Below are 25,146 nucleotides of genomic sequence, written 5' to 3' on the forward strand. Positions count from 1 at the left end.
TCTGATCATCTTAACATCTTTCACGTATACCAATAAGCCATAAATTTCCCCAAGTGACTCAGTATGCCTCTGACTGGAATAATAATAAAATAATAAAAAAGTCTCATAAATATATATATGTGTGTATATATATATGTGTGTGTAATGTATATCCATGTCCATATATATAATATTTATTTTATGAAATATAGATGTATATATTTGAAAACAATGAAGCATAGGTCACTGCATCTCAGCACACGGTTATTCTCTGAGCCTCATCCAGAAGTCAGGTGAGTAATTCCCTGACCTGTGTACTTTATCAATTGCATTGTCAAAGAAGTTTCCCTGCTTCTGCTTAGAGCTTGTCACACTTGGAGATCAAAGTTCATTTGCTGTTTCGTGCCTTTGCTATCTACATAGGATGGGAATATCCATGTTTAATAATTTAAATACACTTCAGCTAGGAAGGTTTAAAGTAAATAGCTCTATTGTGAACACTCCTTTTACTTACCACTACTTATTCCCATTGTCACTGTCTGTCAGTTGACAAGATATTATGCAAATGCGTATCTTGAGTTTCATGTCTCACATATAGTCATTATGTATTTCCCATTATACTGTTTGATCAGTTTCTCATTTGATGGTTGTACTGTGTATTTCCTAATTCATACATACCTATTTGTAGTTCTTCCCCTAATACTATCTGCACCTGGCAAATTATGTGACTTTTGTGGAAGAAAAGAGTGATAGTGTTGGACTCTGTGTTATGAAACCTTAATTTATAAAGAATATTTAAATGTTATTATGAATTCTTTTCATTATTAACTGTTTTCTGTATTTAATAGTTGTTAATTATATTCTTAGAGATAGTCTCAGTGTATATTAAATATATAATTATGTGTTTTCTCAAAAGATCTTATGATTTTTAGAATTACATATTCTGTATCTAGTTTCTGGAATTTCTCTAGATTTTCCTTAAGGAGTGAATTATTTCTCCCCCACCCCCCCACCATGCTTTATATTTTACTTCATTGCAATAGCACTTAGGGTGATTGCTTAGGAATCATATTCTTTTTTTTTCAAATGATTCAATTTATCACCATATAGACTTCTATAATTATACTTAATGAAATATTTTAAAGAACGTTTTAACTCATCTTATGATAGTAACTCTCCCATCTAGCACTTCTAAAAATGCTTAAAATTTTTTTTGTTGGTGTTATACCAGATTATAACTGTTTACTTAATAGAATTCTAGCCTTCACTGCACATGGATGAGTCTCTTTGAAGCACACTTTTTCAGTAATGAAAACTCACTGATTTTTTTCCCTTTTTCATAGCTTTTTTCTTTTATTACTGTATTGATCTTCCAATATCTTGGAAGTTTAAATCCTGTATTTTTATATCACGTGTAATTCATTTGTTTTCTAGTCTAAGACACCTAATCAATCTTTACCTGATTACAACATTTCAGCATTGTTCCTATTCTTTTCACTTAGGAGTAGTTATTCTCACTTGCTCAGGGATATCGTTTTCAATGCCTGCTTCCTAAATCTCACATAATCCCTTTGGATTTTGTCTTTTTGTAGTGACCTCACTTTGTAAGGTTTTTGTTCAGGTAATGTACTTGAAATGAAGCTAACACTTTATCAGTTCTACTTAGTTGTTTCTTTATTTCTTTAAAGATTTGCCTCAGTCAAAAGACAGAAATGGAAAAAATATTATAGTTGTAATGCTTCTTAACTAGACTAGAAGGTTGGGGAACTGGGATGGAAACCTATGGGAGTAATACTCCTTTTTATAGGTACAGGAGCATCTGTCTCTCTAAATCATTGTAAATAAGCACCTGCTTTTAGAAGAAGCAGCTACTGATCTTCATTTATTTCTTTTTGGCAATATTCTGCAGTATCTTGTCTCCCATGTGTAAGTATTACAAAAGAGAATGTTTATATCTCTGTAATTCTAATTGCTGTTGAATCAGGAGCAAAGTAGCCATGAGTAATATACCTCAAAAATAATCTCTTTTTATTTCATACATTGGTGTCCTTTATGCAAAAGTTTGATATAATTTGATATGATAGTCTTTTTTGTCATATTACAAATTTATTTTTCATAGCTAGTATACTTAATCTTTTCTTTTAAGGAAAGTCTTGTTTGTTTGTTTTTATTAGTGGCTTCATTTTTGTTAGAGAAATCCTTTAACTCTTTCTACTCAAGCTGTTGTCATCAGATTTAACCTTGAAAAATTTCTTATTAAAGAAAAAAAAAACCTGAACTGTGATGGCATGTTTTAAAAAAAGAAATTTTATACAAAGCCAAAATAATGGGAGCCAGTGAAAATTCATCAATAGATTATTGCTTTTGAAGTTCAACTGATTTCTGTATTTTCTTCCTTAAGCTACTAGCAAGGATATTGCCTTTTCTTTTCTTTTCTTTTCTTTTCTTTTCTTTTCTTTTCTTTTCTGTTCTGTTCTGTTCTGTTCTGTTCTGTTCTTTTCTTTTCTTTTCTTTTCTTTTCTTTTCTTTTCTTTTCTTTTCTTTTGTATAGTGTCCAGTACTGCTTAACATAAGAGTTTAAGGAGCTTAATCTAATCAGTCTTTTTCACTTCTCTCAATCCCTGAACATTGTAGATGCAAAGGATATCACCAAGAAGTGACAATTTTTTATTATGATTTTATATGCACAGGACTTGTGTCAGGTTGTCTTCTTAATTGAAAATTATGAAGAAAATTATGAAACAAAGATGGAGGTCTCCAAAATGTATGAACTTTAATATCTAGAAAAAAATTAAAAGAAATTTTAAAATTTTCAAGTAACAAAGTAATTTTATTTGGTTACTGTAGCAGGCTCAATATCTAAATAATGGTAATGTCAATCATAGCTTATATATAACTCCAATTTATATAATTTTACCAATCAATTGTATGTGGTTTTAAGAAAATATGTCCACAGAGTGGTCATTTATATATCGGGACCTCATTATTATTAGAAAACTGCCTTGATACTTTTATTGGTGTCTTGGTTTTCTTTTCTTATTAATTGAAATATAAACTCAAGTTCACAGTGAAATAAGTTGCCTTTTAATATCAGATAGTGTTTCTGAAATTCCTAATTAGAAAATGCAGAGTGAAATATTGTTATTATTGACAACTGATCATTAGTCTCATCTTTTTAATTAATTTTTATTGGAGTAAAGTTGTTTTACAATGTTGTGTTAGTTTCTGCTGTACAGCAAAGTGAATCAGCTTTCATATACATATATCCCCTCTCTTTTGGATTTCCTTCCCATTTAGGTCACCACAGAGCACAGAGCACAGTGCTATACAGTAGGTTCTCATTAGTTATGATTTTATACATAGTGTATATATGTCAATCCCATTCTCCCAGCTCATCCCACCTTCCCCTCCCCCCTGGTGTCCATACATCCATTCTCTATGTCTGTGTCCCTATTTTTGCTTTGCAAATAAGTTCATTTGTATCATTTTTCTAGATTCCACATATAAGTGATGTTATATTTTTTCCTCTTTCTGACTTACTTCACTCTGTATGACAGTCTCTAGGTCCATCCATATCTTTGCAAATTGCACAATTTTGTTCCTTTTTATGGCTGAGTAATATTCCATTGTATATATGTACCACATCTTCTTTATCCATTCTTCTGTTGATGGACATCAGGTATAGCATAGGAAAAATAGCCTCTTAGCTTCTCCTTATGGTAAATTTAGAGCTTTTATTTGCATCATATAAAGACTGACTCTTTTTTGTTCAATCCCTGAAAATAATTAGGCTAGCAGTAAAAACTGCATATTATAAATTCACTTTTTTGAAGGCGCTCTTATCAGTTCTGAGGCTCAGCAACGTTTATTCTGAATGAGTTTGCTTTTCCTGGGAATTGTCAAGGACTTACTTTGTTTAGTGAAGGTCACTGAAATGTGTTGGTGTATGTTTGTCTACTTTTTGGGAATAGAAAGTTAATAATAAGAGATAAAAGGTGTTATTTAGACTACTAATTAAGATAACTTTATCCTTTAACTCTTTCTGGCACTGACAAAATTTAACTAAATTTAAGTACATTCCATTTTATTCTTAGAAGAGTGATTGCCTCCAATTTTTTTCTTTATTTCTGCATAGTTTCCTACAGTGGTTGCACAAATTTGGTGTCTTTAGACAACAGAAATATTTTTCTCTTACAGTTTTGGAAGCTAGAAGTTAAAAATCAGTATCACTGGGCTGAAATCAAGGTGTTGGCAGACATATTCTCTCTGGAGGCTTAGGGGAGAATCGTTCTCTTTCTATCTCCAGCTGCTGATGGCTGCTGACTTTCCTTGACTACTGTCTGCATCACTCCAGTGCGTCCTTGGTCACATTGCTTTTTTCTCGTCTATGTGTAAAATATCCCTCTGCCTCCTTATAATAAGGATATCTGTGATTGCCCTCCTGCATAATCTGAACAATCTTTCCATTTTAAGATCCTTACTTTTATTACATCTGCAAAGACCCATTTTTTGCTATATAAATTATCATTCACAGATTCTAGAGAAGTAGGATATGAACATCTGAGGGGCCATTTTTCAGCCTCTCAAAATGGTAAAGAGATTTTTCCTTTTTTTTTTTTGAGAGTCTTTCTTAAATAACCTAACTGAATCATAAAATTGGCCCAAGCAGAAATAACAAACAAAACTGTGAAAAAAATTTATACTCATATATCTTTTGTTTTTTGTTTTTTGTTTTTTGGCTGCCGCAGCATGAGAGATCTTAGTTCTCCAACTAGGGATTGAACCTGTGCTCCCTGCAGTGGAAGCATGGAGTCCTAACCACTCGACCACCAGGGCATTCCCTATGTCCTATTTTTTAACAAAGATTAATCATAAAATTTTAGTTGAATTAAAATGAGATTTAAGAACTTCTTTTTAAATTATATTGAGGTATTTTAAAGTTTTAATAATTATATCTATGCATTTAAAAATAACTTTTATGCTATGTTAATTGTAAATATTAAAAGAACATGTTTATTTCTTTAGGATTCTAGTCATTGGTATAACCATCAGATTCTCCTCTGGAATATCACTTATTTTTCTACTTAATTATAAATTTGTGATTACTTTTTCTAATGCTCTTTTTTATTTTTGTACCACTCACTTCTAAAAATTACTTAAGATTACTATATGTTCTATATGTATGTATGACTCTTTCTATGTACACACACACACACACACACACATATTTTTTAGTCACATTTTAAACACACAACAGAGTACTGATATTTAGCATTGCATGTTGGTATGACTGTACCCATTGTTTTAAAAATATGTCTGTATGGACTTCCCTGGCAGTCCAGTAGTTGACATTTCACTTTCCAATGCAGAGGGTATGTGTTTGATCCCTGGTCGGGGAGCTAAGATCCCACATGCCTCGCTGCCAAAAAACCAAAATATAAAACAGAAGCAATATTGTAACAAACTCAATAAACACAAATTCAGATGGCCCACATAAAAAAAAAAAAACTTAAAAAAAATGTATATAATATCAATTTTATTATGTTTTATATATTATATACTTATATATTTATATATTACATATATCAATTACACTAGATATTATTATATAAATTAGAAGTAATTTAAAAGAGAAGATAACATTGCTTCATAAATTAGAAATCACTTTGCTAGTTTATTTATTTTGACCTGCACCCTGTTAAATAGTTATCTTTAATAATATCTTCTTTTCTTCATAGCATGTTGTTGTGATTTTGGTAGTATAATCTGGGCAAATTATATTTTTCAATATCTGTGCCTTTTCCCTTGGTCTTCTACACATACATTCATAAAACCCAGAATTACATGCAACAGCATTTTCCAGAGTACGCTAACACTTCTAACCAGCTGAACACATCCACTGTTTTCATATAAAATTGCTAGCCACCTGAGGAGTATCTTATCTCAGTGATTTTCCAGTCCAAAAGAACAATATTCTTTGGCAAGAAGCATTTCAAAAGATATTCCTAGATTGAAGGAATATGCACACACAAACACAGCTTTTTTAGGTCTTCACTATTTTACCAAACTGTTTCTTATATTGTATATTTGAGTTTTAAATGTCATTTTATAAATAAAATTGGACTTCATGCAGTTCATTAAGTCAATTTGACTTTTGGCACAGGTAGAGGTTTATTTTATTCACTTCTATATTTAATTTAATAATGTCTTTTGATGTTAAATCCCATAAGTCAAAGAGATAATTTGGCTCATTAGAAAAGGAGCCTAATGACATTTTTACTATGTTATAAAATGTTATAATTATACAAATTATCAATTTGCCCTACAAAAATTCATCACGATATTATTTTCATTAGTATATTCCTTTAAAGTGATTTATATTTTTTTTATTGGAGTGATATGTGGTGATATTAATATGCTTTTTATTTTTATTTTTTTATTTTTAAATTTTTGGCCGCATGGCTTGTGGAATCTTAATTCCCTGACCAGGAATTGAACCTGGGCCCTCAGCAGTGAAAGCACAGAGCCCTAACCACTGTACCACCAGGGAATTCCCTAATATACTTTTTAAAGTTCTGTTTCTAACACTGTATCAATATATTTAAAGTCTACGTATATACACACATATATGGAACTTGGTTAGCACAGGTCCACAAATATGTACACAATTATGTAATTCATCTATTAGCAATCCTTATCAAAATATTTTTTCCTGATTATAGAAGCTCTACAAGTGAAATGAATTGATAACAATATAGAAAGATACAACTAGAAAATAAAAGCTATTAATAATTTATCTATCCATATGCAACCATTTGCGTGTATTTATATTAGGAAGATGCAATACATTCTTTTTTATAACTTGAAAGAATTTTCTTGCAACCTTCAATATAATATAATTCCATAGTATAATTTTTAAAAAGCATACACGATTCAATCATTCACTTTTTGCTAATAAAAGTAACACTGAGATTAATAGATAAGAATATAGTTCTTTGGGGACTTCTCTGATTATTTCGACAGGGCAAATGTCTATAATTAGAACTGCTGAGTCGTTGAGAATTACTTTTTCTTAAATTTGTTGATTCATATTGCCAAATTGCTATTTAGAATGTTCATACTATTTTATACTCATACTAGTAGTGTATGAGACTTTCAGTTTGCTAGTTACCAGGTGAACTCTCCTACCCATCAGCTATTAGACTTACTGTCATTGAAAGATCAATCAAACTAGCTCTTTCTTTTCAACTTGCTCTATAGCATGTTCTATTTTGAGGTTGTAAATTAAGTGATATAAAGTCTTATTTCATCTAAAAAATCTTTTATCTGAATCTGAAAAAAGGGAGCACAAATTCAGCAAGTATGCTCATCTCTCCCCAGTCTCCCCCCAAAAAAGTTTTGGGAGCAAAGTTTAGTCCAGAAAGGTTATATTCTTTACTCATTGAAATATCTTTAGGAACAGCAAATCAAAGGCGAGGTGAGGTGGCTACCGTCGATAAGTAGGAAGATCTAAACTGCTATATCAAAAATATCTCCAAAATTCAGAATAAAGAAATTAATTTACCTTTTATGTAAAGATTACAGTGAAGTGTTTCAGATTGGTGGGAAGCTTTGTTTTACATGTCATTCAGGGATCCAGGCTCTAATCTTATTGCTAGATTAAGAAGAAAAAAGGAAGGAATTGGATAATTAAAAGCCCAAGAAGCAATATTAGTAAAAATGACTAACAGAAATGTCTAATATAAAACACCAATAGAAATGAAGAAATAGAACTTTTGGTAACAAAAGTATTGAAGTCATTCAAAATGAGTAAGCAATCCGTTGTCAGGTGTAGGATTTGATTTTGCCATACCTTCAAGCTCATAAGTTAACCTGTTACTGTTTCATGGATTCTGGCAGAAAACACAGGACTCCTGAGTTAGAGACAAATGACTTTATTACTCATGGCGCAAATGTGCATCATACTTGCATTAGTTCTCCTCATTTTCTAATTCTTATGGGGTGATGCTATATAGTCTAGGTGGATGCTGTGCATACAGTTAGTTTGCCTCATAGCTGAGGAGTGTTTCCTTTGGGGAATCATTTCTTTTATAGCAAGCAGTAAGGAAACCTGTCCATTGTCTTCAAGGGAGACATTATCTCATTCCTCAGGGTTGCTTGCTACAAACACAACTCTGAGAAATGGTCTCTGTCATCAATAGAACCTTATATTCTTGGTGTACCTAGCAAAATATGTAGGAGTGCAAAAGACCCATAGAAGGACTGTTCCTTGCAACTTCCATCACTCAGTAGCCTCCGAAGACATTCATGTTTACAGCAAGAGAAATGAGTTAATGTTCCAAAGAATGTGGAAATTATACTCAGCATAAGGAAATTCTTCATGTTCTTTGCTTAAAGTTTCAAATATTCTCTCTGCCAGCAGACACCTTGAAAAATAAGTATTGGTTCATGATCATCCTTTGGAGGGGTTGTAGCGCCATTTGCAAAAAAGAGAAAAGATAGATGGATAGATTAGGCAGGGTGCTATTCATTGAAAACTGATTTCTGGTATTTTATTTCCCCATAACCTGTCCTGGGTTGATGAGTGAGCAAAAAAGCCTTTTCTCAAATATATTACTGTGTGTATTGTACTAGAAATTTATGTGACTTGAGGGACATATTTTGGGGGATAAAGTACTCCTGGACTGGGTTGATTCTATTCATTCATGTTTTTGTGATGACTATTTGAATAATAGCAACACTTAGCTGTGATAGGCTTTAATAAGTGGGAGGCATAACTAAGGAGATAGAATTGAGCTCATGTAAGTTAGATGTTCCTTTTCATGACTCACCTGCCCCCTCCACCTAAATCATGACTTATTCTTTTTCTGTATCTGAAGAAAGTGCCATTAAAGCCTGATAAGAAAAAGGAAGTGAGTATCAGAAGCTCAGCTTAGCTTTTGGTTCTGCTACTTGGTGATTTTGGGACTTGAGGCTACTCACTTAATCTTACTTAATATTTGGGTTATAAAGAGTCTCTGGAATCAAGTGAGATATGACTATGGAAGTCCTTTCTAAACTATAAAGCATTCTACAAATATTTAATTACCAAGCATTATGTGTGCTTGAGCTTTTCTGTATTAAAGGAGACTGAAGAATGTGTTCTTTCTCAGTGCTGTGAGTGTATTGATCATCTGGCATTCAGATCTTAATATTTTTTGTCACACTTTACCTACTCTTAAAAGGTTTAATTAATTTAAAAAGAAAACCTTAAAAAAGCTATATTTTAGTCACTCAGAAGCTCTGTTCATGTAGCTCACTGTGCTATCTAACTATGCCAGTAAATTCAACATCCTCTATTCAATACTAAGTCTAAAAAGATTCCATGAAAGTTGCCTTTGTATTTTTATTGTTAGTTTTTATACTGAGAACAATAGTGATACTACTGGCAAATATAGGAATAAATGGTTAAAAAGGAAAATGTTTGGTTTCATATGGTAAAGCATACTTGGAATAAGATATAGAAGAAATTGAGAAGAAGTGGAAAATATTTGTAGGGTTGTATGTGTTTATGTGTATAATATAACTATTAGTCAAAACCCATTTTCCTCCTTTAGCATCTTGAAAATGTTATCATTAATTGCTATGAAAAGGAAAAGGAAAAGATGGTGATATAACTCATCACTTTTTAAAATATATTAGGATTAGTTCCTTCTGTTGATTGATTTATTGACAGTAACTTCCAATAATATTCATGTCTTTTTGCTATCAACTGTATGCTTACTTTAATTAACTGCTATAATGGTTGGTTGGCAATGATGGAAATTGCCAGAGAATCATAAAATATTCAAGCTGGAAATGACTTTAAGGATCATATACCATGGCAGATGAGGGGAGCAAGGTCCATAGAATTTAAACATCCTAAGGTCAGACATCTGGAAGGGAGTTTAGATTCTTAAGATCATTCCTCCTTTTCTTACTTGTCACAGCACTGGCAGAGTATCATGCGTTATCTTAGAGTTTTGAAAGTATTTTAAGGCAGTAACATCTTGTTCTCTTTTTAGATTGTTATTAGGAGTAAAAGTGGAGAGATCTTGTATCGTATTTCACCATGGGCGAAGTATGTGACTCGTGAAGGTGGTAATGTGAATTATGATTGGATACACTGGGATCCAGAACACCCGTATAAAGTGAGAACAACAAATCTTTAAATAAATGCTTGTTCCAATATTTCTAGGAAAATTAATTTATACTTTTATAACTTTTATAGTAATGTTCAACTTCTCTCTTCACCACCGGTTTAATATTTTACATCGTAGTGCACCCGTTTGCTATACATATATCAGGGTCCCTCATCTGTAGCCAATAAAATATAAAAGTGAGTTTTTGTTTTATCATGTGTTTCTGACATTAGTGGGGGAGGGGAGAACACTAAATCTCTATGTACTGACCTATGAAGGATACTGATTTTTAAAATGTTTAACTACAATGTCTGATTAATCAAAGCCTCTCAGTAGTGTAACATTTCTCACTGTCATGGGCTTGAAGCAGGATCAGTGTCCTTAGGAGCAACAAATAGTGAAGACGGCTCATGAATATATTAATTAGGGTAATTTTTAAGGCTTATTGACAGGAGTTATAGGTGTCTTTGAGCTCACTTTTCTGTCCTTTAAGTTATTGAAGCTTGTTGATAAATGCTTTGCATTTAATAATTATGTATGCATTTCCCAGTTCTTGTGTTTTCTCTAAGGCTTAGGCTCAAAATACATCATCACTCAATGATAAGGCATACACCATTGCATGACTACTCTTTTAAAACAGGTCTATTACCATGATCCTAAAAATGATTTTTTTTTTTTAAAGAAAGTTTAACAGAAGTGTCCAGTGCTTTTTATATGTGAAGCACTTTGACTGAGTTAGTTCATCATTTCATTTAACATGCTTAATCTGTTAGTGTCATGCCTGCATTTTTGGTCTAATTCTATATGTACTTTAATATTCTGTAGTTTAAGCATTCCAAACCAAAGAAGCCAAGAAGTCTACGAATTTATGAATCTCATGTGGGAATTTCTTCCTATGAGGGAAAAATAGCTTCTTATAAACATTTTACATGCAATGTACTACCAAGAATCAAAGACCTTGGTAAGTAATAACTGTGATTTTTATTCAGATAAAATTTTAATGAGTCTGTTCTCTTATTAGAAAAGCTAATTGCAAGTGTCTCTTTTTTGTGTTAAGAGATTAAATATGTAATAGAAATGCATTTTATTTTAGCCTTCTCAAATTGCCCTGTAATAGTGATAGCATAGAAAAGAGAAATGGAGTAAGATAGAACGAAAAATTCAAGATATTATTCCAATTTCAATTTTAAGTAATGTGAATTGATGCCTTCCAGAATTGTAGATAAATACATAAGCATAATTACTTTTCTACAGGAGAGAATTTTTATCAATTTGAGTGGTCATTGATTATACAGCCTGTTCATTTTAGTCTTTTCAGGAGAAAAATCTTAAATTTGTAAGGTGACTAGAACTCATGTTGTTTCAGAGTCACTGTGTACATAGCTCCTGTCTGGATGACTTATTTGACAAATATTTATGGTGCATCTTTCTGTGTGAGACACATTGTTCTAGGTGTTTGTACATTGGACTCTAGTGACACAGACCCTGTCTTCATGGGAACAAGCAGGAGAGAGAATAGTGTACTGCTGCATTATTGATTCAGAATGTTTTAAATCTGTTTTCTTTTTATAGGTAATGTTTTTTGATCATTTCACAGTATATTAGCACCCACTTCACTGACTAGGCAGGAGATGAACTACATTTAATTAGTCTGCTTCTGGTAGGCAGTCCACACTTTAGTTAGAGGAAAAGTTTCTCATGGTTGACGTTTTCAGTTATATAGGGATATTGATTACCTGAGATGGTAAGGTCTGGTTCCGGAAACCAAAATTAATTAAATGTATGGAGAATTTCATATGAATTATATTTAATGATATTATATTAAGGTTGTTATATTTGAGATGGTCTCTCATTTCATACTGCAGTAAATTGTTTTTGATTTGGATCTCGCAGAAGTTTCAGCAAAACAAGTATTTTCTTATTCATCTTTGTGTTTGAATTACCTAGCCTAGTACTCTGACCGTGAATAAGTTTAGGAATGGTTAATGACATAAAATGAATAACAAAAGCTATAAATTGATACTTGATCATAAGAATAATATTTATTACATCACAGAGAAATAAACTACAAACTCTATATTTTTTTATTAAGTATTATACTTGATTTTTATTATTAAGCAGTAGTTTATATGCATATTTCTACCAGGTCTGATAGAGTTAAATGTTTCTTTTTTTAACAATAAAGCCAGCAGTAATAACTTTTCAACAGACCCTGAATCATGCAGTTTATGTTACCCTTTAACCTTATGAATCCCTAATTCTGAATATGAATTTGTAATTGTTCCAACATAAATTATGTACTAAAATATGTACACAAGAAGTTTTATTGACATGAATTAGACTTTGAGAACAGAACAGGAATATTTTCTATGTATGTTGCGTAAGGCAATCAAGTCATATTTGAAAATTTTACCAAATTTTACTTTGACGAAAATGATTTTTTTAGTTCTTTTAAAAGACCGAAGTTTCTTCTACTCTGATTATTTGCTTACATTTAAAACACATTAATATTTTTAAATGTTAAGGATTTTTAAAAATATATACCTGTCTTTTTGAGTCAGTTCATTTAGTATTAAAGCAAAACATTTTCAGATAGAGAAAAGAAGGCTGTATGTGTGTGTACACATGTGTGCCTATGGATGACTGTGGAATAATTTTATAGGTGCTAGAAACAGTGGAAAATGGAAGCATTAATGCTGGCTTTATAAAAGCTACCTTGTAGAAAAATGGATTTGGTGGTCTATCTTATGCTAGAAATAAGAGAAATATAAAGAAAAAAGGTGAAATAAAAAGTACATGGCATGCAATCAGTTACTTTTATTTGGCTTTCATACTCTTCGGCATGAATATTACAAGTGTAACTGAAATTTAGCATATGCAGATTGCCATCTTTAATATTCTAAAGCCAAATTAAGAGTGTATTTGCATATCATTTATTACTTGTTAAAATGAAGACATTTCAAATAGCTAGACTATAACCCTCAAGAACTAACTGTTTGATTTTGTGTTAGAAGGTCAGACAAGCAAAAGATGTTAAAGTAGTAGAATTTTTCAGAATGACCAGATCTTCTCGATTATATGTAACATTTAATGCTTTTTGAACAGGGTGCTGTGTTTATTTATTCTTTTCATTACTTTTTTTAAATGTGGCTCTTGATGTCTCTTTGACCTTTGCTTATACAGGATACAATTGCATTCAGTTGATGGCGATCATGGAACATGCTTACTATGCCAGTTTTGGTTACCAAATCACAAGCTTCTTTGCAGCCTCAAGGTAAAACGAAAGACAATTTATCCATTCTTACTTGAACAAAAAATTTTAAAAATGAGATGAATTTCTGTATTTTATATGATGTCTTATAACCTGTTTTAGGGTTGAGTTAATAGAAGCTGAGCATTTTCTTTTATTAAGATCATAGACTCTCTTCTCATCAAGCCTTAGAGATTGGCCTGATTTAATACTGCTTTTCACGAAATGATTTCTGGTACAGAATATCCCGTTAGCCTGCTGAAATTGTCATATGTTCGGAGGCCTAAGCTTTAGTCATAAAATCCTGATTTATGGAAGCCATTATTGCTAGAGCTCACATCCTTTCCTGGAAAGAGATTGACTTATGTAGGAAGGTAACTGAGAAGGCCCTTGGTGGGACATATACTACCTATGGAAGAACTGTCCTTCTTCCCAGGCTGAAATCCAAGGAATATGGCTGTCTGGGCAGAGAGACATCAAGGGGTCCTATGCAATTAGAGAGGTACTGACTTGAATGACCACAAGTTGGACAAGTCCAACATCGTCTCTGCCTCATGGAGCTTATAGTGTGGTGGCATATAGACCTAAATCCAAAAATCATACATATTATGATTTCTACCTGTAATAAAAGCTAAGAAGAAGATGACAGATTGCTCTGATAGTATAAAATCAAGGATCTGATCAGTTTAGATTAGATCTGAACTGACATTGCAACTGAGAGCTAAAACATGATTGAGAGATAAACAGTTTTCAAATCTAAAAAAAAAAAAAGAATTAACTAAGGGGAGGGTTGAAGGGGGAGTAGGTAGATAGCATTCCAGACATAGAAAAAACATACTGATTCCTTTACCTGTTTCTCTTTATAGGACTTCTCCTTGAATGAGTTATCTGTCCTTATATTCTCTGATTCCTCCACTCCTCTTCTTTTTTGAACTCATTCCAAGTAGGCACTCCACCACTTTGCTGAAATTGCTCTTGTTTAGGGTACTGATCCCTACACATTGTTAAGTCAGTCATCAGGTCTTAGCTTACTTGTCAGCAGCATTTGGCACAATTGATGACTCCCACCTTCTTGCAACTATTTTCTTCTCTTGGCTTTCAGAATATTAAACTTTCCTGTTGTTTTTCTCACATGTTTTGTTGCTTCTTCTTTATTTCCTTTGCTCTTTCTGACCACTGAAGATGGGTCAACCCAGCCCTTGGTTCCATTCCTTTCTGTATCTGTATGAAGTACCTTGAGGGGTCTCATCAAAACTCATTCATTCTTATGGCTTAAATACACTTCGTATGCCTATTGCCAGATTTAACTCTCCAGTCCTCACCTCTGTTGTGAATTTCAAACAGTGCCTATTTGAGGTTGGGATATCTAAAACATTTCTCATACGTAACCTGTCCCAGATTAAATTTCTGATCTTGTCTTCTAACCTTCTTCTTTTGCCATCTTCCATAATTTCATAAGTGACATCTCCATCTTCCAATTGTTTAAGCCAACTGCATTATACTTGACCTTTCCCTTTATGTCCCTCCCTACACTCTAGCTATCAGAAAACCTAGCCACCTGTAACTTCAAAATATATCCCAAATCTGGCTGCTTCACCTGCTACCACTGATACCACCCTGATCCATGTTGCCGTTTCTTACCTGTGTTATTTCATTAGCTCTGTAACTGGCCACTCTGTATTCCCTTGTCCTCCTTCCCTAGCTTTCTCCCCCTCCACACATGTGGACTACTTTCTGCACAGTACCCAAAGTCATCTTTTTAAAATGGAAGTCGGATCATGTAACTCTCTTGCTCAGAACTCTGATTCCCTATCTCTTTTGGAATAAAAACCAGATGCCTTACATTGATCCATAAGAACCTATGTCATCTGGGTCTTGGCCAACTCTCTGAGCTCATCTCTTTCTTGATCATTCCACTCCCGCCACCCCAGTGTATTTGCCTTTCTTCAGATGCTTCTAGTTCATTTCTGTCTCCAGTGCCCTTTCTTTCTGAACATTCTTCCCCTTAAAGTCATGTGAATACATGGCTTGCTTTCTACTTTTTTCAGGTCTTTGCTCAAATATTGCCTTTGTCATAAAACTTTCACTGATGACCCTATTTAAAACAGCACACCTCCCTTCCCACCAGTGGCCTTGCTTCATTTTTCTTTAGAGCAGTTATTGCTATCTGATATTCCACATATTTTGCTTATTTATTTGTTATAACCCAACTAGAATATAAATTCCATAAGGCCAGTGATGTTTATTTTATTCATTGATGAATGTTCAGAGCATAGAAAATTTTATGGCACATGGTAGATAGCTTAATAAGTATTTGTCGAACAAATGAATGAATGAATGAATGAAGCTTTAGAGCTGTTTATTCATTGAAGATGCTTTTCAGTAAGTGTCATAAGTCTAAAGTTATTGGAAGGAGCCAGATTAGGCAGTGTAGTAGGTCTTTATACGGAGAGTGGTTTTCACTAAGGACAATGGGAGTGCAAGTATGATTTTAGGAAGAAAACGACATGATCATATTTGCATTTTTAGAGGCTAGCTCTTGCTGCCCAGTGGAGTCAGGTATCACGAGGCCTGCTGCATACTAGGCACTGTACTGTAGCATGGGAAACTAGATGTTCAGCACCCCTGCCCTCAAGGAACACATAGTCTAGTGTGGAAGAGCGACAGTAAACAGTCCATCACAAGGGTGATTATTTACTTAAAAGGCAAAAGTTGATGCTATGGAAGACTGCAATATTGAGGTTTTACATAGGTTAAGAAAGGCCTTCCTATTGGGAGTGATTTTTGTTTCCTATTTCATGAAGACTAGAAAACTGTTTTTAACACAAACCCATGAACATGTAAGCTGCCCGTCTTTCCTGCTTGGGTGGTGACAGGGCCCACTGGAACCTGAGGCATTCCAATCTGGGAATAAGTAAGTACAGGAGAGATGACTTCAGTCAAGGCACCAAGGATATTCAAAGAAGTAGTCTAAGAGCCCCCCAGCCATGCATACTCAAAGGGATGGCCAGGTATGTGGACAGGAATAACCATGCCCCTCAAACTAGCTAGGCTTGGTGATGGAAATCAGAAGCTCTGAGAATAGAGAAGCAGAATTTTACTATCTACCTACACAAAATGTGAATTTTCATTGGGCTATAAATCTACAATTAATAGCCAGATTTATTTTTTTATTGAATGCTTTTTAAAATGCCAAATAACAAATATTAAGCAAACATGTATCTATGTATTTTATCATACTACATTTGTATATTTGAAGTATCTAGTACTGTGCTGGTAAAACAATTGTTTCTCAGTAAATGATTGGCTGTTTGCTTTAAATATGATGTGATCTTGTTTTTGCTGTCTCCTCTACCTTAAGCCGTTATGGAACTCCTGAAGAGCTGAAAGAACTGGTTGACACAGCTCACTCCATGGGTATTACAGTCCTCTTAGATATGGTACACAGCCATGCCTCAAAAAATTCAGAAGATGGACTGAATATGTTTGATGGGACAGAGTCCTGTTACTTTCATTATGGACCAAGAGGGAAACATAACCTTTGGGATAGTCGATTGTTTGCCTACTCCAGGTACGTACATATAATATGGAAATGGCTTGTTTAAAAAATAATTCAAGAAATTTAACTAAATTGTATGTATACTCTCTCACTGGTATTTAGTTACTTAATTTTTAAAAATTTTTATGAGGAATGTTTAACTTACTAATAGAATTTACCTTGTTTTGGTTAGCACATGTATTAGTGGTAAGTTGCACTAAATTTCAGTTTTACAAATCATATACTATTTAACATATATTGGCTATATTGACACTTAAAAGATTAATGTGAATAATTTTTTAGTATCTAAAAAGCACTTTATCAGTTTGAAGTTAACATAGCAAATTGCCTGTTAATAGAAAAATACACATTGTTTTAAGCGGCCATTTTTAAAAATCATACTTTATGTTTTGCTCTCTTAACATTACTGTGTTTTTGATTGCAGCTAAGTATTAGTATCACCATGTTTTTGATTGCAGCTAAACTATAATAACAACTAACATTTATTAGTATGTAATATGTCAGGTATGGTGCCAAGTGTTTTAGATATATTAGCTACATATTTTATTTATTCTCACAATGACTCTACTTACACATGGTAAGTACTATTGTTATGACCATCTTACAGATAATAAACTGAGGCTTAGTGTTGAAACAATTTCTTAAGATTAAATGCATCTCTGACTTGCTACATAATTAGAAGGATGATTTAGGTGATTAAATCTAAATTCCAAAATATGGAAAAAAATTTTAAAATAAAAAATACTATCAACTTGTATCCATTTTTTATCATAAGTGAAAATATAGTGAAAATATGTTTTGAGGCATATTAAAAGTAGCAGAATATCAAGTAATGTGTAACTAATTTTTAATAATATTTCTGAAAGCATTTAATGAATTTTCTGTTGGGTATTGCACCATAAATAAATATGCACATATCTGGAAAATGAACAGTGTAGAAAAGTGCTTCAAGTACTTTGACAAAATGAAGAATCCTAATGTTTAAACATAAATTAGATGACTTTTATATGGAAGAAGTTGTTTTGCTTCACTCTTTTCTTAATATCATGCATTATTTTATATTTCATAGCCATGTAAGAATCAGTCATGCCAGATGAAGCAGCGTACTATATGAGAAAAGACACAAGAGGTAGAAGCGGGTGGCAGGGTACCAGGCCTAGTTTCACTCTGGTACAAATTGATTAATCATTCTGGTTCTCAGGTTTTTCATTATAAGAGGAGGCAGAGTTTTGGGATTAATACAGTTCCCTCTGTAAAGGTATTTTGTATTTGTGTCACCTTTTTGAACATTGCTTTTTATACTACAGATTTATAACAAGTAAAGGGGACTGAATATGTGGTAATTCTGTGATATAACTCAATTTCATTATTGAGTAAATCTTGTAAAAATAGATTGTGGACAAGAATTACAATTAATTGAACATTCTGGTTTATATTTGGATAAATAAGTGTTGACTCTATCCTGTAGAATTGTACTTTATGAAAGAAATACACTAAATTGTTAAATTTTTATGTTTTGAAACAATTCTGTTGTGGAATTGTGTCTTAAGAAATATATTAAGTAGGTGGATTTTTCTGTTATAAAATGATTATTTTATTAAAATATTTATTACAGTGTATTTTTCTGTATCTTGAGCTCTCAAAGTCCATTTAAAGTTATCTAGTTTTCTAAGGAAAAGGGATTGTGCATAATTGTCTTATTTTAAAGTCTATTTTATCTGATACAAGTATTGGTACTTTAGCTTTCTTTTGATTTCCATTTGCATGGAATATCTTTCTCCATCTCCTCACTTTCAGTCTGAATGTGTCCCTAGGTCTGAAGTGGGTCTCTTGTAGACAGCATATATATGGGTCTTGTTTTTGTATCCATTCAGCCAGCCTGTGTCTTTTGATTGGAGCATTTAGTCCATTTACATTCAAGGTAATTATTGATATGTGTGTTCCTATTACTATTTTCTTAATTTTTTTTTTTTTTTTAGTTCCTTTTCTTCTCTTATGTTTCCCACTTACAGAAGTTCCTTTAGCATTTGTTGTAGGGCTGGTTTGATGGTGCTGAATTCTCTTAGCTGTTGCTTGTCTGTAAAGCTTTTGATTTCTCCATTGGCTCTGAATGAGACCCTTGCTGGGTAGAGTATTCTTGGTTGTAGGTTCTTCCCTTTCATCACTTTAAATATATCATGCCACTCCCTTCTGGTTTGCAGAGTTTCTGCTGAGAAATCAGCTGTTAACCTGATGGGAGTTCCCTTGTATGTTGTCGTTTTTCCCTTGTTGCTTTTAACAACTTTTCTCTGCCTTTAATTTTTGTCAATTTGACTACTATGTATCTTGGCATGTTTCTCCTTGGGTTTATCCTGCCTGGGTTTGTCTGTGTTTCCTGGACTTGGGTAGCTATTTCCTTTCCCATGTTAGGGAACTTTTCAGCTATATTCTCTTCAAATATTTTCTTGGGTCCTTTCTCTCTCTTCTCCTTCTGGGACTCCTATAATGTGAATGTTGGTGTGTTTAACATTGTCCCAGAGGTCTCTTAGGCTGTCTTCAGTTCTTTTCATTCTTTTTTCTTTATTCTTTTCTGCATCAGTGATTTTCATCATTCTGTCTTCCAGGTCACTTAGCCGTTATTCTGCCTCCGTTAATCTGCTATTGGTTCCTTCTAGTGTATTTTTCATTTCAGTTATTGTGTTGCTTATCTCTGCTTGTTTGTTCTTTAATTCTTCTAGGTCTTTGTTAAAACTTTCTTGCATCTTTTCAACCTTTGCATCCAGTCTTTTTTCAGGGTCTTGGATCATCTTCACTATCATTATTTTGAATTCTTTTTCTGGAAGATTGCCTATCTCCACTTCATTTAGTTGTTTTCTGGGGTTTTATCTTGTTCCTTCATCTGGTACAAAGTCCTTTGCCTTTTCATTTTCTCTGTCTTTCTGTGGCAGTGGTTTTTAGTTCCACAGAATGAAATACTGCTGATATTGCTTGATTCTGCTGTCTGTCCTCTTGTGGAGGAGGCTATCTAAGATGCTTGTGCATGCTTCCTGTTGGGAGGGACTGGTGGTGGCTAGGGCTGGGTGTTGCTTTGGTGGGTGTAGCTAAGTAAAACTGTCATCTGCTTGTTTGCCAATGGATGGGGCTGCTTCCCCACCCTTTTGGTTGTTTGGCCTGAGGAAACCCAGCACTGGAGCTTACAGGCTCTTTGGCAGGGCTAATGGCAGACTCCTGGAGGGCTCACACCAATGCGCACTTCCCAGAACCACTGCCACCAGTGTCCCTGTCCCCACAGTGAGCCACAGTCACCACCTACCTCTGCAGGCAACCCTCCAACACCAGCAGGTAGGTCTGGTTCAGTCTCCTATGGGGTTACTGCTCCTTCCCCCTGGGTCCTGGTGCACACACTACTTTTTGTATGCCCTCCAAGAGTGGAGTCTCTGTTTCCCGTAGTCTTGTGGAAGTCCTGCAATCAAATCCCGCTGAGCTTCAAAGTCTGATTCTCTGGGGATTCCTCCTCCTGTTGCCAGACCCCAAGGTTGGGAAGCCTGACGTGAGGCTCAGAACCCTCACTCCAGTGGGTGGACTTCTGTGGTATAACAGTTCTCCAGTTTGTGAGTCGCCCAACCAGCAGTTATGGGATTTGATTTTATCACGATTGCTGATTTTATCATGACTGCACCCCTCCTACCATCTCAGTGTGGCTTCTTTGTCTGTGGATATGGGGTGTCTTTTTTGGTGAGTTCCAGTGTCTTCCTGTTGATGAATGTTCAGTAGTTAGTAGTGATTCCAGTACTCTTGCAAGAGGGAGCGCATGTACGTCCTTCTACCCTGCCATCCTGACAGAACTCCTCCTACATAATTGTCTTAAAAAACATTTCTAGTATCGAAATTAAGACATATTTAGCATTTTTATTTAATGCTTAGTTTTTTTTTTATTGAATTAACTATTAATCTTTCTCAAGTGCTTACTTTTGGCAAAAAATATGACTTTAGCTTGTTATTGTTTTTTTATTATGACTTTTTGGGCTGCATTATGTCATGTAGGCTTAGACTTCTGTAAATATAGTTTCATTTAAAATGTATTTCTGTTATTCAATATGCTATTCTATTTGACACTATCTAAATTCTCTAATTTTTATAGAATTAGTTTTTTCTGTATAGGTTTATGCTTTTAGTTATGACATCATTAAACAATATGGATAAATCCTACAAAGCCGAATTAAGAAGTTAAATCACCAAATTTAAATAAATAATTCTGTAATATTTAGGTTTTTCAATTTAAAACATACTAAAGATTGTAGGATTCTTTGAATTGTTTTCTCATTACTGTGTTGTAATTTATTAAAAACTTTATTAACAAAATTTATATTAGCCTGATGAAAATGTATTGCATTTTCCTTTTTCTTTTACATTTTCTACCTTCTATTCTGACCAGTTATAGCATATGTAATATAACATTGTTTTGGTGTAATGCAAAATCCGTTTTTATAATCAGCATTTATGATTAAAGTCCTATGCTCTTTTGGTTATTTACTGCTGCTTAACAAACCAGCTCAAAATTTAGTGACTTCAGACAATGGCAGTTGTTTATTTTACTTCCAGATCTGCAATTGTGGCATAGGTTAGTTTGACATCTCTTCTCTTTCCCATGTTATGATCTGGGTCTGGAAACTGACATGGTGTTTCTGCTACAATCTATTGTCCGAACAGTTACAGATTCATGGGGCATGGACCTTTTTATTTCAGTGACAGGAGTATTAAAGAATTTTAGGGCTAAGTTTTAAAATTCCCACATCTAACAAGTTTTAACCACATACAGTAATTATGCCACTTCACAAATTCAGAAAAGATGTATTGAAATACCTGTCTATGTGTAATTATTGTTATTTTTCTCAGCTGTACTTCTGTGGTAGAGAGTTTGTTTGAAATAGGCAATTTTCAAAAAAATATACTAATCATTATAGAAGTAATAATGTCATTTTTGTTAATTAGAATATATAAAAAGTCATAGAAAATGCAAAATAAAAATTATTCTTTATAAATACAAATAACATTATTTGTATTTGGCTGCACCTAATGAGTATTCCTTTCATGCATATAAACACAGGAAAACCCAAACCTTTACTATTACTGTATACATAGGATAGCTATTTGTCTATAATTTAGGGCTTGTTCCTTATTGAGGTGAAATCAGAAACTACAATTTATACTTCATGTTTTAAAATATAAGTTATTTTTCACCTTCTACCTTTGATATATTGACTAATATTATACTCCATTGGAAAATAGGTATAAAAATGGTACCTGGTTTGCCTATGGCCCTAATAAGCCTCTTCTTTGAAAACTTGTAGTAATTTTTGAAATTATTATATTTACTGTTTGAAAAAATTGATCTTATATAGAATCAGCTTCTGTAGAGATATGTTGCTGATGCTCATTTTATCCTATCTATATGTCACACCTGTCACCATTTATAATCTCTGATTCAAGTGCCATCATCAGAGTTATCAGAATTAAATCTCTCACTCAGAGTAATACCAGAGATGCTAACTGTGCTATTTCATTACCTGCTATGAATAAATTTCCAATCAGGAGCTGCCCATGTTTTAATTTTCTGTCTACTCGGCTGCACTGCCTTCTAGCTCTGCTAAATTACTAATGACAGTTCATAACAGAGATTGGGTTGTTCTTTCTTTAGTTGGTAAAGAGAGCTTCTTGACAAATCTGCACCCATAAGTTTCAAAAGTTTCTAAAGTGAGAAATTATGGATATAATTTAGTGGTCTCAGTTTTAAATTCTATTTTGCATATGTGTTTGGAACTATGTAAATGCACTTGATAAAATACCAAGACAACTGCACATTTGTGGAGCTTAAACTATTATTATACCTTAACCTTTACTAAAACTTCAACTGAGAGCAGTTTCTTTGTTGAGTATTTCCTTCAAAGATAAGATATGAATCTCAAAGGGGATAACATAGTAGAGCTAACGCTCATTTTTCCCCCTGAAACTTACATTTGGGTACAAAAGTAGTATAATCATATTCTGTCAGCATGAGTTTGTATTGTGACAACTATTAGGCAGGAAGATACTCTGCTCTCATCTTGAGTTATTAGAGTTCCTTTCAGAAACAAAAAGTGAATCCAGTTTGATTTTTTAGGGTCATAACCACATGTAATAAAATATCCTTTGGTACATAGACTATAATATTTAGGTCTTCTTAATCTTGCTAGGTCTTTTCCACAAGTTAGAATGTGGAAGGAAATTCATGAGGCCCTTCCCTTCTGGGAGTGGATATTTGAATCTTAAGTATTCTGTGATATGTGATGTTTCTTTTAGTTTGTTAATATAGTTAATTGGGTTTATTGATTTTGAATGTCAAGCCAATCTTGCATTCCTGGGATAAGCCCTCATAAACATAGATACTGAAATTCTAAACAAAATTTTGGTATATTTGGCATTCTAGACAAAACTTTGGCAAACAAAAATTTGGTATAGTATCATAATGTGATATTAATCATGAGTAAATGATGATTATTAATGATGAATCTTAATTTAAGAATTATTGTGCATAAATATATTAATTGATGAATATATGACACCATTATGATTAGCAGGATATTTAAAAACTAAGCATCCTGGACATGAATAGAAACCTCTAAAATATTTTTTAAGAGAACTCTAAAAGTCTCATGCTACTTTATGATTTCTTAAGAGCAAAAAACAAAAAGCCACAGGCCACTGAATGAAATAATCACTCTTTTTTGCTATAGTAAAAATGGCCTCAATAACACAGAAAAATAGCATAAAAAGGGTAAATGTGTTCAACTTCTGTTGAAAACATGTATTATCTGGAAAAGTTTTAGATTCATATAGGACACATTACTAGATATATATGCTTACAATTTCTGTGTATTTGCTTATCAGAAATTTGGGAAAAAACAAATACAAAAAAAATCACTCCCTTCTTAATATAGGTGACAAACAGTTAACTTGAAGTAACTGCTTTCAAAGAAAGTTTAGCTATGGGGAAACCATTTGGGGGAAAATATCAAGAAAAAATTTCCATCTTTGTGATTTTATTGCCACAAATGATTTCAGTCATAAAAATTCTTTTATTTGCATGCATATGAATCTTGGAGCATTTTTTGCCAAGCTTCTAAAATTGTTACAATTGTAGTTTCTTTCACCCATTGGTTATGATTATAAATATAATTATAAATGAATCACCTTGTGGTTAATTGGCAAGATCACCTAACTAACTTCAGGGAAAATAAAATGTACAAGCCATATTTCATGAAATGTGGTAGACAGTGGAAGGAGTTGGAAAAAAAAAGTTTTATAACTTAATAAAGATAGCCATTGATTCTCTTCTTTCATTTATGTATTTTAGTGAGCTGTTATATCCAGGACAAGCATTAAAATCACATATCAAAGTGATTTTAAGTTTAACAAGATCTTAATTATTTTATCTTTATTTTTAGTTTCTTTTTTAATATATTATACTATAGTTATAATATATTACTAAAGTGGTGTATATATATACAGTAAATAAATAAATACACATATGGAGGAGTGTGCTGATAAAGCACACAGTCAGAAAAGTTTGCAAATAATTGCTTAGGTAAATTAAGGTTAACGTCAAAGTTTTTTTTAAAGAAGCAGAAACTATTTTTTTATGATCAATTCATTCATAAATTTATTGAATAATTTATTTAATAAACCTATTGAGCATCTACCCTATGTCATACCCTTAGAGAGATGATATTTTCTGTATATTTAAATTAGCACAAAACTAAAAGAAAGTATATGTTTTATTTTCTTTGGATAGATTTCAGAACATTTAATATATTTTTAAATTGAAGTAATACAGCATCATTTTAGAGAAATATGTGTCCTGTTTGCTTTATAAAAAGCAAATGATGGATGATTAAAAGACAATTTTGGACATAGATTTAGCAAACAGCTAACTCTTTCAAAGGGAGTCAGACAAAAATAAACAAAGAGGAAAAAAAAGAATAACATATAGCCTATTCATTAAGAATATTAAAATTTCATAGTAAGATTGTTAATAATGCTGGATGTCCCATAAGAAGTCTTTGTTTTCTTCTTTTATAGTATTTTCTCTCTTCCTTTTAGTAATTTTTCTTTGTTTAAAACAGAACCTTATTTCAGCTTGATTAAGGAAAATGGTTAAATCTACTATTTCAAAGAAAGTA

General features: G+C 32.9%; 1 protein-coding gene across 1 annotated transcript in view; it reads left to right on the plus strand.

Moving 5' to 3' along the window:
- GBE1 (1,4-alpha-glucan branching enzyme 1) overlaps window positions 1-25,146 on the plus strand; it is a 266,610-nt gene that overhangs the window by 115,687 nt on the left and 125,777 nt on the right. Inside the window, exons 4-7 of the mRNA XM_057696322.1 lie at window positions 10,023-10,148; window positions 10,965-11,100; window positions 13,323-13,413; window positions 16,751-16,960. Of these exons, the coding sequence (XP_057552305.1) occupies window positions 10,023-10,148; window positions 10,965-11,100; window positions 13,323-13,413; window positions 16,751-16,960 (563 nt within the window). The remainder of the gene's footprint in view (window positions 1-10,022; window positions 10,149-10,964; window positions 11,101-13,322; window positions 13,414-16,750; window positions 16,961-25,146) is intronic.

This window comes from Hippopotamus amphibius, chromosome 10 (genome assembly GCF_030028045.1).
Source record: "Hippopotamus amphibius kiboko isolate mHipAmp2 chromosome 10, mHipAmp2.hap2, whole genome shotgun sequence".
NCBI lineage: Eukaryota > Metazoa > Chordata > Mammalia > Artiodactyla > Hippopotamidae > Hippopotamus > Hippopotamus amphibius.